This window comes from Ceratina calcarata, unplaced genomic scaffold (genome assembly GCF_001652005.2).
Source record: "Ceratina calcarata isolate Rehan_Ccalc_2016 unplaced genomic scaffold, ASM165200v1 scaffold297.2, whole genome shotgun sequence".
Lineage (NCBI taxonomy): Eukaryota > Metazoa > Arthropoda > Insecta > Hymenoptera > Apidae > Ceratina > Ceratina calcarata.
This window is the reverse complement of record NW_017152138.1, coordinates 2437330-2458114: the sequence shown is the minus strand read 5'-3', so window position 1 is coordinate 2458114 and position 20785 is coordinate 2437330. Positions and strand designations below refer to the sequence as shown.

Below are 20785 nucleotides of genomic sequence, written 5' to 3'. Positions count from 1 at the left end.
TTCCTTCTATACATTTTAGCACGTAGCTATTTATTATTAGCATTGTTCTTCCGACGTCTGATTTCTTTTTAATTATAGGAAATGCGTTTTTCTAAGGTACATAAACTTTTGGGATGGACTGTATAGCCAATACATCCTTAACGTAATGCAAAAAAAGGGAAGTTGACAATAGAAATAATGTATCGGCAAGGAATATAAGATTATACATCTCAGTTCGTAGGTAAAATATACGTACTGGTTCGGAAACAGTCTCAGGCGTACACAATAACACGCCTTGGATCACCCTCGAGAAGTCTCGCAAATTGAAAAGATAATGACACTTAGCCGGGGTCGGCAGGAGATGTTTCCTCGTTTCCTTGTAAACGTTAAGCGTGCCCTGCACGATATACTCGATACTGGGGAAGAAGTAGTCTGGGAATTCTTTGGTCGTGAAATGCCAGGACACGATCCTTGTGAAAATGGTAGTTAAAACGTCGTCAGAGAACTCGGAGATCCCCAGTGTGACGAAATGCCGTTTGAATCGCGGCGTAACGTCCAGTCCGCTCGCTGGCGGGCCCATCGCGCAGACCAATTGCACGTCCACTAGCTGTATAGGTGCCATTTCTTTCAAATCGTACCAGCTCCAATGGTCCAGCCACTGTCTCAACAATTCTATGGGTGGTTGCGCACCGAACTCTTCTTTTTGCGGCATGGAAAGATCATCGACGAAGACCACCCAATATTTGCCCGGCGGGGCACCGAACAGTCCTTTTTTCCGTCTGTCCAATTTGTTCATTATAATCTCCTGCGCTTGATTGGCTGTGGTCTGCGCGGAAAATATCACGAACAGAGGTTTGTAGGTCTCCGGGTCGTTCTTCTTTAACAGAAACTCCATTATGTAGACGGATTTCCCGGTGCCCGTCGGGCCGACAAGGAGCACCGGCTTCTGATGGCAGATCAACAATTTGAACAGGTGAAAGTAACGGACAGTTTCAATCGTCGGCACGATTATCTGGTTCACCGGCAGGTCTTTCGGTATCGGAGGAACGTCGTGCAAATCCTCCATCCACGGCCTCCATTTACCTCTGCCCTCTTTCACGTACTTGTAGTCATACACCAAACCTGTCATAGGCATGTTGACCACATACGGTTTCGCCGGGTCCGTCGTCTCCTCTGAAACGTTGAAACGTTCTCTGACGTCCTCGGGAAATTCTCTCTCGGTCAGCGCTCTGAACAGATCGCTGAACCACTCGCGAGAGTCTACGTCCAGCGTGCCGCCCATTGCCCAGATACACGAAAAGAAGAAGCAACCCTGGAATCACCGTCTCTCTTTTCCTGGTTCAGACACATTGTAAAATTAAAGCAAGACGGTACCTCGACTTGTGCTCTCACATCCAAATCCGACAACGTCTGAAGATATTTCTCGTCGTGGAAATCGTCGAGGAAACAATCAAACAAGTACATCACCGATTTAAGTAAATTCGCCTCTGGCATTGTTATCAACACCTAAAAAAGACTAAATTTATTAAAAGCAAATATTCTGAAATTGAGCAACAAACCTTGACTCCCCTTCGAAGGAACTGTAACAGAGGAGGACAAAACCTCATGTACATTTCATGCAAATGATTCTTCAGATGTTCGGAAAAAGTCGACGGCAAGGTATTCACCCAAGAATCTAAAAGTGGCTTCCAGCCCAAACTGACTGGTTCCATATAAATCATTCCGCATCTGGAAACTGTAGCTGGTGATGCGACCTATTAATTAATTAAACGATTTCTCATTACCCGTTTCTGTAATTAACTATAACGTAAAAGAAGATCCACCTCTAGATCCATAGGCTCGAAGATCAAACTAGTGGTAGGCGCTAATTGAATGATCTCTCCCGACATCAAACAGAGTTTTTTATTATCATCCAGCACGGTGTTCATATTCTCAATCCATATAGCGTCGACCGGTCCGTCGAAGACGAGCCATTTTCTATTTAGGTTCGTGGAGGTCGCGAAAGCTCTGTAGCTGACAGCGAGCACGCCGTCGCTCCATTCATGCGAGGCGGGGTCGAACTGTCCGTATAATTGGCCCATGGTGATCGCTTTCGGATTGATGACCGTTATTTCGACTCTGTGCTCATCCATCAAGTTTCGATCCTCGAGCAACCCGAGACACCCGGCCAGCATCCTGTAAGCCGACGTTTTACCGCCGAATGGCAGCCCGACTATCATGAACCCGTGCCTGACGATCATCATTTCGTAGATCTGTTGTATCTTCTCTAAGAAGAAGTCGGTTAACTGGAGATTCGCCGCGTCGCAGGCGTCCTTCGTGCACGCGTTTAAATGCGTGTAATCTGGGGCGGGTAACACGACACCAGGGAACAAGTCCGAAGCGATACCCTCGAACAAGGGAAGATCATGGACCAGGAATTTTGGTAGGTTCACGTCGAGTATACTCCGCAGCATCAAAATATCTTCGGATTCTTCCGGGTACCTGAGCTTCAAATTCCCAGCCGCGATCAACACCGATTTCACCGCTCTCATACCGTAGTCGTAATGATGTTGGCTGCTCAATTGTTCCGAGCAAAGCCTGTAAGCAGTGACGATCTTTACGGCCAAGGGTCGACCATTATAGAACCCGTAAGAGTAGAGCGTGTTCTCGGCGATCAGTGCGTAGTCGGGCACCATCATGGCTACAGGACGGAACAACGCTTTCAAGTTGTCAGGCAATTCTGATCTTCCAGCGTAACCAGGATTCATCGTGATGAAGATGGCGCAGGTCGGATCCAAGAAAATTTCCGTCCCCTCGAAGACCATCTTCTCCGCGCCGCTATTGATCCCCCGCTGAATCGTTAGAATTTGTTGCGCGACCACCGACAAAACTTCCAGATCGATCCGATTGAACTCGTCGAAGCAGGACCACGCGCCGCAGGAAGCCAGCCCTTTGAAGAATTTCCCTAAAGCGAGATAGTCCAGGCCCTCGGAGCAGTTGAAGACGACGCACTGTTTGGCCACCGCCTTCGCGAGGTCCTTCGTCGTTTCCGTTTTCCCAGTTCCGGCCGGACCCTCCGGTGCACCGCCCAGATGAAGACTCAGAGCACCGAACAGAGTCCTGTAGCATCGATCAGTCAACGGAGTGATCACCAATCGCGATGAATTGCCGAGATACTCGTAGCCGTAACGCTGCTGCGAGTTTATCATGTACGCCCACATATTATCCTCCAGCCAGTAATACCGCAAATGACACAACCATTTGAAGTCAGTATTTTTTATCACGTTATCCTCGTACAGATGTTCCAACACGTCTTTCCCGTGGACGTCCAACGTGACTAGAGCTTCTACGATCATAAATATTCATACGAACCAATGATACTGCGTGTTACAAGATTTTAAATTTGCATCGCAAACATTTGATAATTACCCAAGGTGATACGATTTTGTTTCGATAATTTACTACGGATCAGAGATATGATATCGTTCAGCTCCTCGTGACATTGATCCACGTATCTCTTCAATCCCGGTGCGCCCGAGAGCATCGATTCTTCGATACGTAGAGTCCAATACGTCTTACCAACGCAGAGGATCGTTTGACCAGGCCACTCCAATACCCAAACTCTCCTCGGTTGCGTCGGATACGCCATTATCGCTCCGTGCACCTCGTTCCGTATACTATTTCTCATGACCGTTTCTAACTCGATCAACCATTTTTCCACTTGTCCTCTAGCAGCAGCCGTGGATATCACCTCTATCAGGTTGACCTCCTCACCCTCCGTCGACTTCATCGCGAGTACCTCCAGGTCTTCGTTAAATCTCAACGAGTGTATGCCTTCGAAGCATTTCTTCAAATGCGGCTGAACGCTACAATTTTTATTCTATTATGTATGCACCGTGTCCTGTCTTTTATAATAAATTAAAAATATTCCCCCTATTACCGAGTCGGGTCTTTAGTTTCCGAGAGGATTTCTAGAAGTTCATCATTGGAAAGGAAGAAGAACCGTGGGAAGAAGAGACGTTTCTTCTCGAGGTAGTCGTTCAAACCCTTTTGAATGTCCTCTAGCAGACCGTAGCTCTTTCTCAGCCTCTCCAGCATCTTATCGATCTCGACGACCGCGAAAACGAGAGGATCAGCTTGAACCGTCTTCATAATGTCGCGCCAAGTTTTGTCCACTGCAGAAAATTTCCTACCCTCCTCTGGCATTTGTTGCTGGATGTCTGGCGACGTGAATATTGGCTCCAAGTACATCCAGACCGCCTGGACCCGCAGCCACTGGTCCAGGATGTCTTGCAACAGATGCAGCTTGTACTCCCATTTCCTGCGTTGTACCATGAAATTATTAACGTGTATACGTGTGTTCGTACGTGTGAGTAACACTCGCTTACAGTATTCTTTCTTCGAACGGCTTTATGTTCGGCGAATTCTTTATAGTGACCGTTCTAACGATGTGATCATCCAATAGAAGTTGTATATCGTCGACACCAGCAATGACGTAAGTACCAGTATCCTTGAAAGGGTTTACCGTGAACTGTAGGCCTGTCCAGTCCTTCTCCATCTTATTCATAGCTCTTTCCAAGGTCATCTCCTTTGAGGCATTGTCGGAGACGCTCTCGAACTTCGAGACGAACGGATCCAGTTTCATGTCCAGAATCTTTTGCAAGGTCAAGTCAGGATCGACTTTTATCGGGATGTTTATGATCGCCGAAATTTGCTCCCAATGTCGATCCTTTAATCCTGGATTGCCGAGCGTTTGGATGATCGGCATTCGATCTCTAAAATCCTCGATTATCTCGCGCACAATGCCTGCCAATTCCTTCAGGTCCGGTTCTTGGAAACTCTTCTCCAATTTGTAAATCGTCCTGCGAACACGTCGTTATTGTTCTTATAGTTAATAAAAAAAAGTCTGACAAATATTCCATCAGAAGCTGTCTTAATTGAAAGGATTATAATAAATCATATAATTGTACCCATGTAATAAATCAAATAATAACGATCATATAATAAATAATTAAATTGTACATACCTGAATCCGTATCCTACGTCGTTTTCAATGTCCTCGGGATTGTAGCTACCAATCATCGAGTTCAACCACTTGTCGCGTTTCGTTAGGAAATCGCAAATCGAATCGAACAGTTGCTTGGAGGGTTTCAGTTGATCAGCGATCTGCTTACGACGCGGATACTGCGTGAGATCCCAACCGAATGCAGCCTCCTCTTCATTAAATTTATCGATTTTCTCCATAGCGGCGATCAACCGATTCTCCAACTGCTGGGCTCGCTTCTGATATTTGTATACCTCCGCGATGTCTCCCCAATATTGAATCTCTTCTACTTGGTTCGCGTAAGACTCCAGTTCTTCCTCAAACCTGATATACCTGGCTGTAGAAACGATAGAGAATTTTTAATCCTTATTTCCTCGCATCTTCCTTCATATAATGATGATAGTTATGTAATATGTACTTCTCAGTCCTTGTTGGAATTCCAATGTCTTTTGTCCAACGATGCTTTCGTTTTGCTCCAATATTTCGGGCACTTTATGGAACCACTGGAACGCCTGGTTGGTATTATCTATCTCCGAATCCGTGAGAAAATAATAGTCGATCAAAACCAGTATGTGCTCGATTATTTCGTAAAGATTTTGCTCGAGCTTCTTCAGAGTAACTTCTATGGTCGATCTAACGAAGCTTTTAAGGTCCATCAGTTCGGCCGTGTTCGCCGGTACGTTCAGAGCACGATCGGATATAGCTCGATACTCGTCTGCAACGCTGCACCGTATCTCCGTTATCAATCGTACGACCGTGGAACCGTGAATAAATTCGCCGATAAAGGCATCGACGAGGACGAGTGCGAGGCAGCCAGGCTTACCTTTTGGCAATGCTTTGGTACCTCTCGACCAGCGTGTCTGTCAAAAGACATTTTATATGATAGACGTTATCGACGACCGCGTCGACGAAACGCTTCCGTGACACTTTAAACATTCCGGTGAAAGCTGTTTCTTCGATTTCGATAGGAAAGTGCAACAAGAGATCGTGATAATGCTTTATCATTTCGTTGTACTCCTCCAAAGTTTTCGACTCGTCTTTTACAAATCGTCGAACTTTTTCGAACTCGAGATCGCCGTACAAATATTCGTGTCTGTACAAGGCAACGATTTCAAAAAAATATACATGTACGTTCGTAAAAATCAATAACAATGATAATTACATGTGCAAGTCTGCTAATATCTGCTCTGGAATCAATTTTTCTCGGTCAATCAAATCAATAATTTCCTGCTCCAGCTGTTTCACTGTAGGCTCCTCTATATGCGGCTAAACGGAAAAGAACTCTAAATAGATGCAATCGACTAGTGAATTTTTATTTGTACAAACAATATTTCAGGCACACGCGATTAGTTGTAAGAATTTTTTTACCTTTAAAATGCGTTCGGGACCAGACCAATCTAGATAAAGCTGAGTCTCCAGCATGTCAAAATGTTTAACTGCTTCGCATATCTCGTGAAGGATACTGGCAAGAACTTCTTTAAATTTTTCAAACGATGGATCAAAGATGAGCTCGTTCGAGCTTACTACGACGTCCACGTTAAATTCGCAATTAATCGGCTGCAACCAGCAAGCGATTAACCCTTTCGTTCCATTTCGCGGATTAAGTTGCATTATAATATAATTTACCTTTCCCCGAATAATTAAATTCATAAAATCCTTCAAAGTAGTCTTGCACATAAACAGCAGCTGCGTCTCCATTATTTTGCCTAGACATTCGTAGAATCGTTTAAATTGCACGCGCTGCTCAGGACTCGGGACTAATCCCTTTCTATTGTTCTACAAAACGATAAATTATTACGCGTTAAACGGCGTTAAAGAACGATCTACGTACATAGATAAATGTACAATATATAAACTGATCGCGATAATTGAAATTTTACCACGAGAAATATATCCTGTATACCAGCGTACCAACGCGTCTTCAAAACGTGCCTCGCCTTGAAAATCTGTTTGTACATCGTTTTATAAAACTCCATTAAATCCCAGCTGTTGTTGAATTCCATAATTGCCTTCACGTCGATCAGTCGGAAATCACTGAGAAGAGATTCATTCATTCTTTCGTTGCTCGAAGCGAGAGCCATACCGCGCGTTCAATAATTTCCTACCCGAATTGGCTGGTCCAAAGTTCTAAGGTCATCCTCATGCACGGGTTTATTAGATGCAAAGCGTCCCGCAGATATTCGCGATTCTTTTTAATCAAAACTGATAAACCGGGCAGGCTGGCTTTTATCGTAATTACGATCATGGTAGCTCTTTCAGGCTATAAATCGTATTAAATTTCTTATTAAAAAATATTGTGCGTTACAACATACAGTACGATATAATAATATAAGAATTTGTGAAATGTTTAGTATAACACCTCGAGTGAAGAGATATCTGTACAATCTTGAAGCGCATATGCCAGAATCGCTTTTTTAATATTCGTCGTGAACGTTTCTCGGATCTCTATCAGTAAACTCTCGGTGTGATAAGTGAATCGATCCCTTAAACCGTACGGCACCAAGTTTAATATCATTTCCACAACATTCTCTGGCATCTGCACCGTGTGGACGGTGTCAACCCCATTGCAAATGTAATTGTAATATCGGTTCACATCTTGATCATTGGCCAAATCTAAATTTACCTCCGGTAGCTCGGTTTTAACAATTAAACTGGTTATAAATCTATAAAAATCATCATTTCCTCTCAAGCAATCCGATTTAATTTCCGAACAATTCGCGACTGTTTGCTGACCTACGGAAATCTTCCCTTTTTAATCGCTTTTTCGTATACGTTTCTTCTTGCCTCCAACGTTCTCTTACGTCATCTTTTCTTTTGCATTTAACACAGTCCATTAATTCGTCCGGCAAAGAAAACAGAGGCTCAATTTTTGTCTCGATCACTTTTGAAATTTTTTCGCGCTGCTTTTGGATCACCGCCGGGCGAATACCCTCGCAGGGCTTTTTCTCCTCTTCGCAGTCGCATTCCATATCCGTTTCCATATCCATATTTAAATCAACTACGTACATTCATGTTTAAATGCGTAGGCAATTAGACCTAAATATTTATTTATATAAGCGCCTATTCTCTATTTTTATGTCCGATATGTCGAGGGGTGAGAATATAGGGACGATGTATTTTAAAAAAGCTTAAAATATGTCTGGAAGCGGAGTCCTACGATATTGAAATAGGCATCGAGAAATAAGGATAATTAAAACCAAACACTTAGCTTGATGAAATTCATCTATTTTTCTTTTTATTACAATTAGGTTTAAATTTGCATAACATAAATAATAAGTAGGTATGCGTACTTACCTTCTGTGGTCTTCGGATTTTGTACATACCTACGTTAACAGATAGTGCCACCTTTGGCCTCAATTGCGATAGTGTCAAATATATATACGTGTATGATACACATACATCGTACTTTTTAAATCACCTCAACACTGCACGGTAAGTACGTGTAGTTGAAATAATGTTTTTTTCGAGGTTTAATAAATTAAAAATGATACAGTCGTCGTGCGACTAAAAAATTACACAAGGTTTACAAGACTTTTCCTTATACTTTACGTAGTCTAGCTAGATAAGTAAGTACGTTACGAAGGAAGCAACACTCGCGAGTATATAATTTACTGTAGTTTCTAGGCAACGAAATTGATCGGTTTCTACGAGATTCATATAAATTTCGCACACAAAATACCGTATTTAAACTTATGTTCCGCTTTTCGAATTATATTTAATTAAGACGGGTATAAGTTAGACTAAAGTTGATACGTTTTCAGGTTAGACCTGCATAACATTATCTTAAGACCTAACGTTTTAACCCTTTTTAAATGAGGATCAGGTCACACAGGAGGCATATCATGTGTTTCAGATGATTTCACGTCAATTTCTTCGTTCGATACATACAAATTATGTACTTGGGTCCAAGAAGACATTATTGAGCAAATTACGCAAGAAAACTGGGTACACATTCGTAAACTGTAAAAAGGCATTAGAAATAAATGACAACGATGTAGAAAAAGTAAGGCATTTATTAATCTCTCATTCATATAATGGGTTTGTTAATCTTAGTTAATTGTCATAGGCTGAAGTATGGCTAAAGGAACAGGCCCAGACTCAAGGATGGACCCAAGCTGTAAAACTGCAATCCAGGGTGACTACTCAAGGATTAGTAGCAATGATCACGAACAACAGTCACGGAGCACTTGTGGAAATTAATTGCGAAACAGACTTCGTCGCGAGGAATAAGAAATTTCACGATCTAGCAGAGATTATACTTTCCGCTGTATTAAAACACGGGATGACGATGAAACAAAGTTCGTTGGTCAACAGAACGTTATTATACGCAGAATCTATTAATGAATTACATGCCACTGACGGCAAAAGTCTAGGCGATCACTCTGCCTTAACTATTGGAACTGTAGGAGAAAATATTAATATAAGGCGTGCGCTGTGTATGAGCGTGCAACCAGGTGTACATTTATACGGTTGTACTCATCCAACACCCGTAAATCCAGTTCCGTCGTCTTTTGGACGGTACGGAGCTCTGGTGGCTTTAAAATCTGAGGAAAGGAAAGATGTTTTAGGCATGCAGCTCTGTCAACACGTTATTGGTAGTTAATCGTTTAGTTTGTTAATACAATTTTTTATGACGTATCTATAAAATGGTATTTGCATTTGCGTTTAATGTTTAGGCATGAATCCAGTCAAGGTCGGTGATCCAAAGGTTGACGAACCTAACGATAATACAGACGATGAAGCTGTGATGCTGTATCAAGAGTTTCTCCTCGATCCTTCTATGTCTGTGCAACAATTATTGCAAAGTGAACAAGCCGAAATTTTGGATTTCGTACGGTTCGAAATGGGTGAGACCCTTGAAAACAGACAGACGTTGGACTCTGTAGAAACTTGCGGTTAAGATATATCTCATATTCGTTCGCTATAGGCGCCTGTATTCACCGCAAATGAGTTTTGAGAAAGCATGAGTATTTCGGAAGAAAAAAACGTCATATTTCCATAACAAAATGTCGATTGTACAGATGCGTAACTTGCTTTATTGTCCGATGCAAGTAAAATACCGGATTTTATTGCATTTTTTTCATTATGCACAAATTATTGTAACAAAGTTGAAAATTAATTATGTAAATTATATGATATGAAAACTAAATTTTAGAAATTAGGGAATGTTCTTATTCTCATAGACTCCTCGAAAAATAAACTCGATTTAAAATACGGATAAAATAGCTAATAAGCTAGTACTTTACATTTAAATTTGTAAAATATTATACTCGATAATATGAGCAGACAGGCGGCATTATTAATATTCCTATTATTTCTCGTCCTCCTGTTCGTTATTTACGACTGGTAAATTGCTAGACGATTTGACTTTATTCCGTTTTCGCATGAGTTTCACAGATTTCCAGAGCCACATGCGCGAATCTTTTTTCCAGTAGCGAGCAATATCATCCGGCGAGTGCACAACGCCCTAAAAGATTCAATCTTATCGCTACTACTCGAAACACGTTAAATGTAGGCAAACATCAATGAATCTAAAAGTCGTACTTGAAAATTCAACGCATCGGAATGCTTAACAGTGTTTCTATAAGGCAACATGTCTCTAGCATTTAATGAGTATAATTCTTGATCTTGGAAATCATCAAACGGCTCGGTTTGCACGTCGCTAGTTCGACGAAGCGGTATCATCGCGGTTTCGTTCCTAGATTCAATTTCTGCCTCCAGCTCCAAACGCTCGAGGGTCGACGTGAAGCTTCTTGACTCTTTACAATTTCCGAAGTTCGCCTTGTTTTAAATGTTTTCGTTCAGTTCATCATAAGCCGTAGCGCTTTAAAAATGTAAGACTACTCTGACGGCGAACAAACTGTTTAAACCTGTACTCCCTGAGAGCAAACATTGCATCCGAGCGCTCCCACCGACAGACATAAGTCGCTCATAGTTTTGGACAATAAATTCTTGTCGTCCGATGCAAAATTTTCAACTGCTCATAAAAGAAAAACCGCTGGTTAACACTGATCGTACACAACGGAACGGGCCGTCATCGTACGGACACCAGGAGCCGACGAAGCAACACAAACCGCTTGACTGATCGCAGTCGTCATTTCTCCAGTCCATCGACTTCTTCCCGCGCCATGTACATAAAATAAGCTTCTAAAATGTCTGCCCTGTCGTTAAAATCTTCTAACGTATGCCGATTCCATTTCTGCTCGGGCATGTAGAAACAACGTTCTCCAACATTGTATAATAAATGAGCAGCACGGTTGTTCAGGCGTCTTTATTATTTGGGAATGTATGTCAGGTGGCGTTAAATCGGGAAGAATAATACCTACCTACATATCACACGAGTGACGCTGATGATACATATGTATAATTAAATTGTGTCTAAAGATCAGGACCGCATATTCCGTTCTAATTGTAACTTCGAATTTAATACCTGCGCAATGCACATTTGCATGACGTCTAAGCCACGCCATCTGCGCGGAACAAGTATTGTCAAACGTATGCAGCACATACATGCATTACGGAAAGTGTTAATGGATTAAACGCGAAAGAAGGACGTCACATTATAATGTGTTACGATAAGAATTAAACGTTGCGGGTGTTATGTGGGGATTCAGATAAAAAACAAGGAAACGTAACATATCAGACCGTTCAGTTGTGTCTGCTAAAATTGTCTTGGGTCAGGCGAATGTGAGGAGTGAAGAGATCCTTAAGGGGTAGTCGGGTACGTAAATAAAATTTGGAAAATGAGCTCCAGCGAGTACAAGGGTTGCGAGAATGAGGACGTCGAAAATTCGGATGAAAGTGAAAGACCATCGGGCGAAAGATGGGCACCCGTTGGCGCGAACGACGGCGACGATTTCGCCGATGAATATAAGTACGTCGATAACATGGAAAAGTGAGTAGGAGTCAGCACTCACCGAAAATCCTCATTTACTCAATACATATACCTGAACTTATCTTGTATTGTTTGCACGTTATATTAGCTTGTCCTGCGACATGGAAAGACTAAAGGTTCTTGAAGAAGAACAAGAGATGCTTAATTCATCTCTCATAGCACTGACTACTCATTTTGCACAGGTATTGAATAAATTGAAGAAACACAATATTTCTAAACAACAAATTTTGTTAATATTTCTAATTGGGGTGATCTTAGGTTCAATTTCGCTTAAGACAAATCGTGGATGCACCGGCAAATGAGAAAGAAACATTGCTCAAAGAGTTAGAGGAGTTTGCTTTTAGAGGGATACCAGATGTTCCACATAATTTATCAATTGATAGTAGATCAATTACACCAACTTCTCCAATGTCTGGCGACCAGATATCTAGAGTAATGAGTGATGTTGATGTTGAGTCTAAAATGGCATTGCAAAGAACGAAACAGAAAGAACTGATATGCCAATTGAAGTCTCAACTGGAGGACCTAGAGAAATATGCTTACGAAACTGGTGATGCAGATTTACCACAGAGTATGATATTAGAGAGGCAGAATATAATAATCAGTAAGTCATCAAAGATAAGCCTTTCTTTCCTTAGGCCTTACACCGATCATCATTATATATAATTTTCAGATCACCTTAAAGAAAAGTTGAATTTTAATGTTGATGATCTATGTAAATTACCAGTCGATGATTTAAGATGGCAAGTAGATTATGCTATAAGTCAGGTAAATCATTTCATAACTAACAGCATAGTTTATTAAAGAGCTGATCACGAAGCAGATGTAAGAGAAAAAAGAAAGTATACGTGAACAAATAAAAAATCATTTACAGATCGTTAGTCCCTTGAAGATGAAAGAGCAGCTAGTATCGCAATTGAAAACACAGATCGCGGATCTGGAGCGTTTCATAAATTATCTTCAAGGAGAAGTCAGTGCGGAAACCTTGGCGTGTACGTGTGCGTGTCCGGTGCACACCAGCGGCACGGCCGGCTCTACTTCTTTCGCCAAAAAATCTTGCAACGTGAACACCGAGGAGGAAAACAAAACGAGGACTTTGAACACCGTTAAGAAAGTTGTCGCCTTATTGCATATGTTCCTGGTATCCCAATTAGGATGCGGTAGCGAACGGGTTCGAAGAAACTTCAAGAAAAATTCTATGTACAACTGGCGCGATCTGAGAACGAGACTGGATATCGCGATTGAGCATGTTGTAGAGACGATCGCGGAAATCGAGCGTCAACCGGACGACGAAGATTTAAACGACGATTACTCGGACTCAGATTCTATGTCGCAATGCAATGCCAGGGTGACTACCGCTGTAAGGAAGCATCTAGCAACCTCCATACGTGACTTAATACAACACGGTTTAATGTCTGACGCGCGTTCCAATAGCGTGGTACCGTTCGTCGGATGTTTTCCACAGAGAAACTCTTCCGCTTCCAACGTGATGCACGCGTGGGAGCTGGTGCTCAAGTATTATGAAATTAAGAATGGCCATCGTTACAATTCTAGTCCGGCGCAGAAATTATCTCAAAGTTTTAATCTCGATTTAGCAGGCGGTAGAGGTGCTTCCTCGAAACAGGTACCCATTGTATATACAAATTTAATATTTCTTTCGTTTCACGATTGAACTTATTTCTCATGGGTACCATAATTTTTAGAGTCTGTTAACCACCATTGGGAATATCATCGCCTCTCACAGTCCGTACAAAAGAAGCTACGATTCTCATTTCAAAGCATTCGTATGCGCAGCCTTAAAGTGAGTAAAACTGTACGAATCTTTGCGCGCCGATAAGAATTTCTAATTTATCTTATTCTTTTTATTACAGTGCAAGCAAACTTGTCATTTGGTTGAAGCTCATCTTGCAGTGTCAGTATTTGCTGGAGAATCACTATACATCGTGGAGTTATGTCGTAAAAACAGGTGGGTAATCAATGTATAAACCATTATCCGCGGTGCAATTTTATAACGAAAATAATTATCACGAGCAGGTTTCCAAGATGCATTTCATACCCTAGACCGCCTCACCCGCTACAGATTCGATCTACCAGTAGATTTGGCAGTCAGACAGTTCCAAAATATAAAAGACGCATTTTGATCGCGATGTACGACGGTGATAACACTTACCAGAATAAGTAGATAGTCATTTTTAGCGAGCAAAACATGAGGTATCGAATGTTGCGATTACGTGAGAAGAAAAAAGACAGCATATTTTAACTTTACATCGACGTTAGTAGTATATCATTTTTTATCGATTTTATTCCGCGAAGAACATTCCTCCTCATTTTCTGAGTTCATTAATAGGAAAAAATTAAGATATAATAACGTGCTTACAATGATTAAAAGTATCGGTTCCTAATCTGAATCATACGGTTTTAATTTCTCGATTATTCTAATTTGAAGAGTATCAACTACCTAGTAGTAAAAATGCGAACACGATCCTACGATATACATATTTAAAGTACAGGTAAACAATACAACGCTGCCTGACACAATATGGACTGAAACATATGTATCACCTAGTTATTTTGAAACGTATTTTCGAACGTCGTGCGTTCTCGAGAAAATGAAGATAATTCGAGGTAGTAGAATTTTCACTCGAAAAGTAATTTGATAAATTGAGGTAATGTTGAAGAACGCGATCTTCGCTGTGATTAAAGCTAAGATTTTAATACTGCACTTTGTCCATAAGGATGAAGAGGTGTTAGGATTTAAATACTTATCGAAAACCAAAGAACAAGCCAAAGTTGTTTTTAGTAGTTCGTAATCGAACTAAGCGTATTTGCTATAGTTTTTAATTTTAGTACTTACACACGTCGCGGTCGATAGTACTACACTATGATTTCGTGGTAACATATCATTGAAGCAGTAATTAAATCTAAATAAGGATATATCAATGTACGCGTGTATAAACTTCGATGTTGCAATACATTGTCAAATATTTTATCTCTGTTGCGTTCTACAGATTTTTACGGTTGATTTGTGTAGTGTAAATGTTTAATTGTTTCCGATCGATGATCCGTTGTATATCTAATTGAAAATACTGACAGACTCTTCTTTATACGTGACTGTTTAAGAGAGATATATAGACCTCGAAATATGCATAATTATTAAAGACACCCGTATTAATTTCAAGTATATAATTAGCAATTTACGTACACGCGACCACTATTACCTGTACAAGGTATATCACGTGTAAAGTAGATTTAAGAACGTCAACTGTATAATACGATATAAATATGTGCTTTTTATATGCATAATAATGATTTGACATTAGTTAGTTGAAAGAGAATAATGCGAAAATATATTTATGAAGCAATGTATCTGGGCTTTGGAATTCATCGCTCCCTCCGCGCCGGTATCCGCGTCAATAAAACGGAAACAAGTTGCAGAATATATGAAATTGGTTGTTTATTCCTTGTAAAAGTTGTACATCAGTAAAAGTTTCATAGCAGTATTTTTTTTTTTTGTCAACATGATCGTAGTATCTCACTGATAATTCCTCGATATTCGCAGTAATAAGGTACGCAATCTTTATTTAGTTTCTTTAGCTGATCGTTTATAGTGAAATGAAACGGAACTCTCAATTAGTCTCTTTTTCTCTGCGCATTTACTAACTCCTTCTAAACGTTTAAAATAGACTATCGAGGAATCTCGATGTTCTTACAGATATTAGATTAGTTTGTTGTACATAAAATTCAGAAATAGAGATCTACCATCGTCAATAACACATCTGAACTCAACGAAGTGTGTACCTACATAATACCAAAAGTTTTTTCCTTGGTCACAGACACGTGCTTATCGTGCGCGTATCAAATCGCATTATCATATCACGTACAGCTCTACTACTTACACAGGATACAAATACACAGACGTAAGAGCACAGACTTAGTAGAGTTCCCTCTTTGTTTCTCTTTTTCTTTTCACGATATAAAAATTCGTGTGTATAAAAAGATTCGTGGAAGAGCACCGTATTAGATCTAGTAATTTGTCATCTGTTAATGCTCAACCAAAAATGATAGCCGAGGCAATTAGGTCCGCTTTTGAAACCGAAACATGATCAATCACATTCACTACTTACTTATAGGCTTCTATGTACGTAAGCGTAGGAAATACAACATCCATAAACGAACATTTTGTAACATATACATGGGTACAAATTGCTGTAAAAATACTGACGAGTGAGACATTTACTGGAATGCAGCGACGGGGTAGCGACGAGTGTGATAATATTCGTTGACACAGAGATTAAACTATATCACAAAAAATCGGTGCAAAATTAAAGTGCGAAAGGATTCGTACTAAATTCTGCTCAATTCGTGAAAAATTCCATTCGATAATCGTACGTATGTAGAATAAATCAAGTATTCGAATGAATAATCATCTATGTTACAAGTAAAACATTCATGTGAATATCATTCACGGTACAATAATGATTTACTTCCAAACCTTATGTATAACAGCTGCACAGTATACACTCACTTAATGTATTTCCTTCCTCTTTACCGTAACATCCGTCATAATAGCTTTTTAGGGGTATTATTCTTCGTACATTAAATAGGCTATGCTTTTTGGTACAGCAACGATTCTAACATCTAACAATTATAAGGACAGTTTACACATAACGTTGCTAAATATAAACCCATTTTTTTTTTATAGCCAAATCGTTCACAGTTATATATATATAAAGTATTATCTGTCTTAGACTCCAGTAAAACATCGTTATTCTTTTTTTGCTTTATATATATATATTTATATTTATGTATGTAGGAAAGTTAGTCCGCTTTTCTGTTAGCATAATCGAATGCCTCTTAAAGTATTTCGGTTCTAAAGGTAAAGAAACATCGGAGATGCATTTTCTAGTACATGCAATTACACGTACGTATAAATACGGTTCATGATCAGGTCAACTAGTACAACTAAATATTCTTATTCATAAAAGAAGTATCAAAAAGTTGGATAAAAGATGAGACGGAAGTGCTCGTCGCACTCATAGTCAATGTAAAAATTACGTGAGCTACAAAATGCGTTGTCAGTCTTTAAATTTCTATTAATAGATACGTATATAACAAGTATAAAAAATTCGTAAATATCGGAACGACGAACGGTACAAAAGATTCATTACTTTCTCCGATCAAAATTAATCAAGATTCTTTCCGCACAGCGTTAAATAAATATTTGTAAGTATCTCTCGTTGTCGTGTAAGAACATTTCATTCCAATTGTAGTTAATATTAATAGCAACACACCAAATTAATCTACTATTTCCGTTGCACATGAAGGAATTCTCCTTCATTACTTATGTAATAAGCATTTTTATCATTACGATACTACCACTGACGCCTTTGTATCGTTAGGTTTCATTCATCATTTGAATGGATTTCTAATCTTTTAGTGGCAGTTAATTATTGTATTGTGATAAAATTCGTTGATACTGCACATAATCTTACGAGACTGAATGCAAATGTAAAATCAAGATTCCATTGCACGCGCGGTATATATGTGCTCATTTACTTAATCTTAACGTGAATCTAAATAAATTATTAATAAATAGATATAGACGACGGTTTCGGCACTCATAAACCATGATTGAGATTCAATTTTACATAAACGCGCAAACGTAATATTAATCGCTAATACGTGTCACCATATTTCTTTTATAAATATTTCGTTCGATCCGCTCGATAAGGCTACATAACAAACATAACAAAGGCAGTTGCATGTAACATGTATAATTTACTTACGTTGTCGTTTGCGTAAATATCACTTACTTGATCGCGTAATTGAATGAATTCCCCCTACGGACAAATCACTATCGAGCTTCACACGTGAATACGCAACGGTACGCTATCCGACTTGTTCTCTGCTTCTAGATTGTATTTTATAGTGTCCAGGGTATTGTAAATTGTTCTGAAGGTAGGTCTGTCCGATGGTCTCCTGTTCCAACAGAGCTTCATCAGATCGTATATCGCCGGTGGCGTATTCTCCGGGCACTGAAGCACGTTGCCTTCCTTAATATACTTTACAACTTCTTCGTGCGTCATCCCATAATAAGGTTGAAGCGCGAAGCTGAATATCTCCCATAAGCAAACCGCGAACGCCCATACATCGGACTCTACGGTATACTTGTTGTACAATATACTCTCAAGAGGCATCCATCTGACCGGGATCGCGTCTTGTTCGTCGCCTTTGTAATAGTCCTGCAGGTAGATCTTCTGCGACAATCCGAAGTCCGCTATCTTCACAATCATTTGATCGTTGATCAAACAGTTTCTCGTCGCGAGATCTCGATGAACGAATTTTCTATCGGACAAGTATACCATCCCGGACGCTACTTGGAGCGCGATGTTGATCAAGTCCATGTGCGACAAGCGGGAATCCGTGAAATGCTCGTCCTTACCCACGCTTCGGATAATGTAATTTCCCGGCGAGCAGGAGCGTAGAAATTCGTTCAGATCACCGCGACCCATGTACTCGAAGAGGAGGCACATCGGCCGACCTAAAGCACATACGCCTAACAATTTTACGATGTTCGGATGATCGAACTCGGCCAGGAGGCACGCTTCGCGTTCAAAGTCCTTCAGTAGATCATCCGAAGCTTCCTCTTTTAACATTTTCACAGCGACGTTGGTGAATTCTTCGCCCGGTACGAGCCCAGGCGCCTTTGCCTGGAATACTCTGCCAAACGCGCCCTGACCCAAGTCTCGAACGTAGATAATGTTATTTCTCGGGAACTCGAGTTTCTCTAGTTTCGGATTAAGCTGCGCGCTCGTTTTATGGTATGCGTCGTTGCTCGGCAATTTATCCAAATCGATACTGACGTACTACAAATTATATTGGAAATAAGTATCATCACTTTAAGTGTAAGCGAGGCATATATGAAGATCAGGCTCAGTAATCGTTGTCTGATCAATACATTCCCATATAAAATTATTAATTACTTTAAAATACCTGGTTGTCTGTGGGATTGTACCCTTGGTGTCTCTTGTGAAGCCTGTGACTCAGAATAATGGATAACACAGTCCCAGCTATGATTATAAATCCTAGTGAGGATAGTATCAGTATAAATGTTGGCGTAAACAGCGTATCCATTGCTAAGTTATTTGCATCTATCTCCAGAACTTTACTCGTTACGTTATCTATAAAACAAAATAACAATTGTACAATTATCTGTATTTTACACAAGAAATGTGACGCGTACCGCATATAGGAATATCACAATGTTGCCATCGTGTGTTAGGATCCATTGTAAAACACCATGGCATTGGTTCGTCTCCGCCCGCGTTTCTACAATAATTTTCTCCATTACGAATTTGAGGGAAGACATCCGGTGGTCTGTCATGACTGTGAGGCATTTGCGCATTCCATGCCTGGCAGTCCAGACCTAATTTAGTTTTGTTCATCTTGCCCATGTAGAATCTACCGTTGCCTCTGACACAGTCATCTACAATAATACATGCTTAAGAAACAGCACTTTCTAATCGCAGACAGATGTAATTCAAATTTGTATTACGTGTAACTAGATCTTCGTTCATATCGGTCAATTGAATATGAGAACAGGTCATTTTTCCTTTAACTACTTTTGGCAGTGTTTCACATTCTGGCAGTGTAAAATGACCTCTTGATCGTATGTAGATATCCCTTTGCTTGTTGTCCTCAATCATTGCCCAGTCGTTAAAACAAAATTGATGGCGCACTGCCATACAGTCTTCGTAACATAATGGTAGGCCAACTGAGTTATGGCATTGTGGAAAGGCATACATGCACAGCATTTTCTAAAATTATTAAACATCCTCTCTATACTTATCTTATTTTATTATCGTCATCATTTCAAAATGTGGATAGTTTACCTCTGCAGCTGAGCGACATGGTTCAACAAGCCTTTTTATCAATTCCTCCCATAAGTTAGCAGTGATTTGCTCATTTAACCATCCTGCAGGATTGTCGTTAGATTCATTGAACCATACATTTCCAATTCCAGTTAAATAGTTCTTACAGATCTTTCCATTGTATGGTGCACAATAACCTTGCGATTCAGGTTCTACGACAGACAAACAAACATACAAATTTTCAATGCTGTTAAATGGTTCTTACATGCATAGAATACATACTTGTTTGTGCAGAACTAAAGTGCAAAATAATTGCCACCAGAGAAACAATCCAGAACATCATTATTTACAATTACAACTTGAAACAGCGTCGAGAAAAAATATTACATGTTTAAAAAGAGAATTCGTCTACATGAGAGACGCGCAATGATCAGTGACTCGTTTAATTAATACTAAACCGCATCAAATCCATTGTGTATATCAAGTATTTTTTCATACACAACCGATTCTGATACTCCATTCTACGCGTTTAGTTAAAATTTTTACGCGTTCACTCGCGCAACACGACGACCGCCGGATGAATATTACAATTATCGATTGTAATTTTTTAAAACTGTTTTCAATGGGGACAGTATAATTTAACAAAAATAAAGTTAAATGACCCGAGCTACGGTATTAGCCACATAAATTCGGTGCGGCGACCGTAAATTAACTGTCCGGATATACTTGTTTCTCTCTATCATGTGTTTAATTTACTAAATGGAGCCAATTTTCCCCTTTATTTACAACATTCGTGCGGCGAATAAATGGTAAATTTGTTCGTTTTGTAACAAATCCAAGTAGTTGCTAATCTAACAGAAATTTGGAACTAGAACAGTGGACGCGTTCGATAGTCGAGGAATCGTTTCGCTTTTCTAACAAAAATTTCAACAATATTGGCAATATATCAAACACTTTTAACGGCAAATAATCATTGCTAGATCAATGAAATGAATAAAAATTAACGAACAATCGTAT

The 20785-nt window shown here is 40.0% G+C and overlaps 4 protein-coding genes across 7 annotated transcripts in view; 2 read left to right on the top strand and 2 right to left on the bottom strand.

Moving 5' to 3' along the window:
- The window catches only part of Dhc36C (Dynein heavy chain at 36C), a 15382-nt gene extending 7988 nt beyond the window's left edge, over window positions 1-7394 (bottom strand). Inside the window, 15 exon segments of the mRNA XM_026812798.1 lie at window positions 236-1291; window positions 1354-1485; window positions 1539-1733; window positions 1803-3304; window positions 3388-3824; window positions 3899-4279; window positions 4347-4864; window positions 4981-5339; window positions 5421-5725; window positions 5826-6095; window positions 6165-6268; window positions 6371-6559; window positions 6629-6778; window positions 6883-7262; window positions 7362-7394. Of these exon segments, the coding sequence (XP_026668599.1) occupies window positions 236-1291; window positions 1354-1485; window positions 1539-1733; window positions 1803-3304; window positions 3388-3824; window positions 3899-4279; window positions 4347-4864; window positions 4981-5339; window positions 5421-5725; window positions 5826-6095; window positions 6165-6268; window positions 6371-6559; window positions 6629-6778; window positions 6883-7083 (5799 nt within the window). The 5' untranslated portion in view covers window positions 7084-7262; window positions 7362-7394.
- A 940-nt stretch (window positions 7395-8334) lies between these two features.
- On the top strand, window positions 8335-10289 carry mEFTs (elongation factor Ts, mitochondrial). 4 transcript variants are annotated; one of them, XM_018022917.2, is made up of 4 exons: window positions 8335-8434; window positions 8856-9005; window positions 9069-9597; window positions 9679-10289. In XM_018022917.2, the coding sequence occupies exons 2-4, from the start codon at window positions 8856-8858 to the stop codon at window positions 9900-9902; spliced, it is 903 nt and encodes a 300-aa protein (XP_017878406.1). In that variant the 5' UTR covers window positions 8335-8434; the 3' UTR covers window positions 9903-10289. The 4 variants fall into 4 exon arrangements, with proteins under 4 accessions (XP_017878406.1, XP_017878409.1, XP_017878407.1 ...); XM_018022920.2 differs by lacking the exon at window positions 8335-8434 and adding an exon at window positions 8449-8523; XM_018022918.2 differs by lacking the exon at window positions 8335-8434 and adding an exon at window positions 8479-8568.
- Window positions 10290-11478: 1189 nt separating this feature from the next.
- Window positions 11479-15263, top strand: LOC108624085 (RUN domain-containing protein 1). Its single transcript, XM_018023130.2, has 8 exons — window positions 11479-11897; window positions 11986-12079; window positions 12156-12501; window positions 12571-12665; window positions 12772-13521; window positions 13601-13698; window positions 13769-13863; window positions 13932-15263. Exons 1-8 carry the CDS (start codon window positions 11746-11748, stop codon window positions 14036-14038), a joined length of 1737 nt encoding a protein of 578 aa, XP_017878619.1. The 5' UTR covers window positions 11479-11745; the 3' UTR covers window positions 14039-15263.
- Window positions 15264-15334: 71 nt separating this feature from the next.
- Window positions 15335-20601, bottom strand: Nrk (Neurospecific receptor kinase). The gene is made up of 6 exons (XM_018023129.2): window positions 20051-20601; window positions 19790-19980; window positions 19453-19714; window positions 19141-19383; window positions 18891-19078; window positions 15335-18763 (listed from the first exon to the last, which is right to left on the bottom strand). Exons 1-6 carry the CDS (start codon window positions 20109-20111, stop codon window positions 17762-17764), a joined length of 1947 nt encoding a protein of 648 aa, XP_017878618.1. The 5' UTR covers window positions 20112-20601; the 3' UTR covers window positions 15335-17761.
- Between the last annotated feature and the right edge of the window lie 184 nt (window positions 20602-20785).